Genomic DNA, 2,889 nt, shown 5'->3' with positions numbered 1-2,889 from the left:
CCTCGGGTGGCTCCCGACACCAAGCCCAGACCCACAGGCACCCCCGACATCACAGGCACCGTGTCCCTGCCCTGCCCCGTGTCCCATGTCCCTGTCCCACTGCCTGCTCACCTGCCTGGCTGCAGCAGCGTTATTTTGTCTTTCCAGCCCTCACCTGCCCGGCTCAGGCTCTGGCCTCCCCTGGAGCTGCCCTCGCAGCCCTGGGCCGGCAGCAGACCCAGGACGGGGCAGTTCAGGGGTTTCCGTTTGGATTTTCAGCCTGAGGCGCAGCTCTGAGAGTGACTGAAGTCATCCAGGGTGGAAACTTTCCCTGTGCTGCCTCTGCATGCCTTGGTCATAAAGTGGATTCTCCCTTCTGCCCAGGGAGCAGGGGCTTTCTGGCAGGTTCTCTTCCAGGTTTCCACTGTGTCTGTGCCATGAAATGTCCCTGTAGCCCTGCAGTGAGCCAGCGTCCAGATACCTTCCTGGGGAGCAGGGGAGGAACGGGGCCAGTGCTGGGTCTGGGAAGGGAGGCTGGAGGGAGTGCTGGGGCTGTTGTGGAGAGGGGATTGCGAACAGGAGAAAAAACGAGGAATGGGTGGAAAAGGGCAGAGCTGATGCCCCTTGAGGAGACCCATCAAGGTAATACCATGAGATAACTCCCTGTCCTTGTGCTTTGGGGTGAATTAGCCTGAGGGATTGGTGCTGTAGGTGACACCAGGATCTTGACTGGATTTAACAGGAAGAACAAGGTTTTTTTTTTTTTTTCCTGGCATGTGACAAGTGTCAGAGAAACCCTCCCTGTCCGGAAGGTGTGAACCACGTCGGCAGGGTGTGCTCCAGCCTGCCCAGCCCTTTCCTCTGCGGATGCCGTCCTGGCGCTGGCAGGGCCAAGTGCAGGGAGTGCCTGGAGGCAGTGCTGACCTGACAGTGTCCCAGTCCTGCCTGCTCCTTCCCTCCCAGGGCCCCCAGCTGTCATGCCCACCCAAGGGTGCTGAAGGGCCTTTCCTCCCCCAGGGAGCCATGGCAGAGAAGATCCTGGTGACCGGCGGGGCTGGCTACATCGGCAGTCACTGTGTGCTGGAGCTGGTGGAGGCTGGCTACGTCCCTGTGGTCATAGACAACTTCCACAATGCCATCCGAGGTACGGCGAGCCTTCACCCCATCCCATGCAAGGGGCTCAGCCCCTCTCAGCCTGGGCCAGGACCTCCAGCTCTCCCAGCACCTCACTCCCTTCCATCTCCCCAGGGGCAGACACCCTCCCCGAGAGCCTCCGGCGTGTGCAGCAGATCGTGCGCCAGCCCATCCTCTTCCAGGAGCTGGATATCACCGATGAGGCAGCGCTGCAGGAGCTCTTCAGTAAGGTGAGAGTGAGATCGGCCGTGCGCCGAGTGGCCTCATGGGCTCTGAGGGGTGAGAGGGGTTTGCACCGGGGGTGGGAGCCTGGACTGGGCAGGAGCTGGGTGGGGAGGACAGTGCTGAGGAAATGCTGTGACCAGCAAATGTTCCGCTGGGCCATGGAGACCACATGGGCTGGCTGAATAAAGCTCCTGGGGTGACTTCTGACTGGTTTCTGCCTGCTGCAGCACTAACTCCAGGCTCTTTCTCCCCCTGCAGCACCGTTTCTCAGCCGTGATGCACTTTGCGGGGCTGAAGGCAGTGGGGGAGTCTGTGCAGAAGCCGCTGGAGTACTACAGGGTGAACCTCACCGGGACCATCCGGCTGCTGGAGGGGAGCAGAGCCGCGAGGCAGCGTGTGGTGCTCGGGTCACACGGGTGCTGGGTGTGATCCTGCTCTGGGGTGGCTGGGCTGGAGGGCACGGAGCTCGCTGGCTTATTTCTGGCTGGTCCTTGCTCCCCAGACCATGAAAGCCCACGGCGTGAGGAACATCGTGTTCAGCAGCTCTGCCACCGTCTACGGAGACCCCAAGTACCTGCCCCTGGATGAGAACCACCCGGTTGGAGGCTGCACCAACCCCTACGGCAAATCCAAGTACTTCATCGAGGAGATGATTCAAGATCTCTGCAAAGCAGAGAAGGTGAGGAGCTGCCCCAAGGCACGCAGGGCTGGGAACCGAGATCTTCTCCCACGGGAGTGTGTGGGGGTAAGCAGGCAGTGCCACACAGCCCTACACCCTCCCCAGGCAGCCACATTTGTGTCTCCCCAGGACTGGAACGCTGTTCTCCTGCGCTATTTCAACCCCATCGGTGCCCATGAGTCAGGCATGATTGGAGAAGATCCTCAGGGGATCCCAAACAACCTCATGCCCTACGTGGCGCAGGTACAGTCCTGCTGCAGCCTTTGAGGATCCCTGGGCTTGTGGTGCTGGGGTGGGGCACGGGCTGACGGGGCTCTCATGGGCTTGTCCCCTGTGCAGGTGGCAGTGGGACGCCGGGAATTCCTGAGTGTGTTTGGGAACGACTACAAGACGGACGATGGAACGGGTACGTTGCAGATTGAGTGGAGCAGAGAGGCCGTGTCCCCTGGGGCAGCCATCGCAGCTGCACCCCGGGAAGGAGGGATTTGTGTGCTCACCCTCTGTGTCCCTGCAGGCGTCAGGGATTACATCCACATCGTGGATTTGGCCAAGGGCCACATCGCTGCTTTGAAGAAGCTCAAGGAGAACTGCGGCTGCAAGGTACCAAGACCTTGTCTGGGGGGACAGTCAGCTGGGGCTGTGGGGCTGGGCCAGGCTCTAACAGTTTTAGAGGAGCTAAAGAGGGGCCTGGCCCTCCTCCCCTTGCAGAAGAAGCTGACCCCTGTCCTTTTTCGTCCTCCCAGATCTACAATCTGGGCACAGGCACTGGCTACTCGGTCCTGCAGATGATCCGGGCCATGGAGAAAGCCTCAGGGAGGGAGGTAAGGTCTGACCCACGGTCTGCAGGGCCCCAGGCACACAGCCAGCTGCTC

General features: G+C 61.0%; 1 protein-coding gene across 1 annotated transcript; it reads left to right on the top strand.

Annotated features, from left to right (window-relative positions):
• Nucleotides 1-1,002: 1,002 nt before the first annotated feature.
• On the top strand, nucleotides 1,003-2,838 carry GALE (UDP-galactose-4-epimerase; the record flags this gene model as incomplete). Its single annotated transcript, XM_010085691.1, has 8 exons — nucleotides 1,003-1,123; nucleotides 1,228-1,343; nucleotides 1,597-1,711; nucleotides 1,842-2,017; nucleotides 2,147-2,260; nucleotides 2,357-2,423; nucleotides 2,532-2,617; nucleotides 2,761-2,838. Coding segments are annotated over exons 1-8 (873 nt in total), but the record flags the coding sequence as incomplete, so codon positions are not given.
• Nucleotides 2,839-2,889: the final 51 nt, after the last annotated feature.

The sequence above is a fragment of the Pterocles gutturalis genome, unplaced genomic scaffold (assembly GCF_000699245.1).
Source record: "Pterocles gutturalis isolate BGI_N339 unplaced genomic scaffold, ASM69924v1 scaffold19755, whole genome shotgun sequence".
Taxonomy (NCBI): domain Eukaryota; kingdom Metazoa; phylum Chordata; class Aves; order Pterocliformes; family Pteroclidae; genus Pterocles; species Pterocles gutturalis.
Note: the sequence above shows the minus strand (reverse complement) of the source record. Positions and strands in the feature narration are given on the sequence as shown.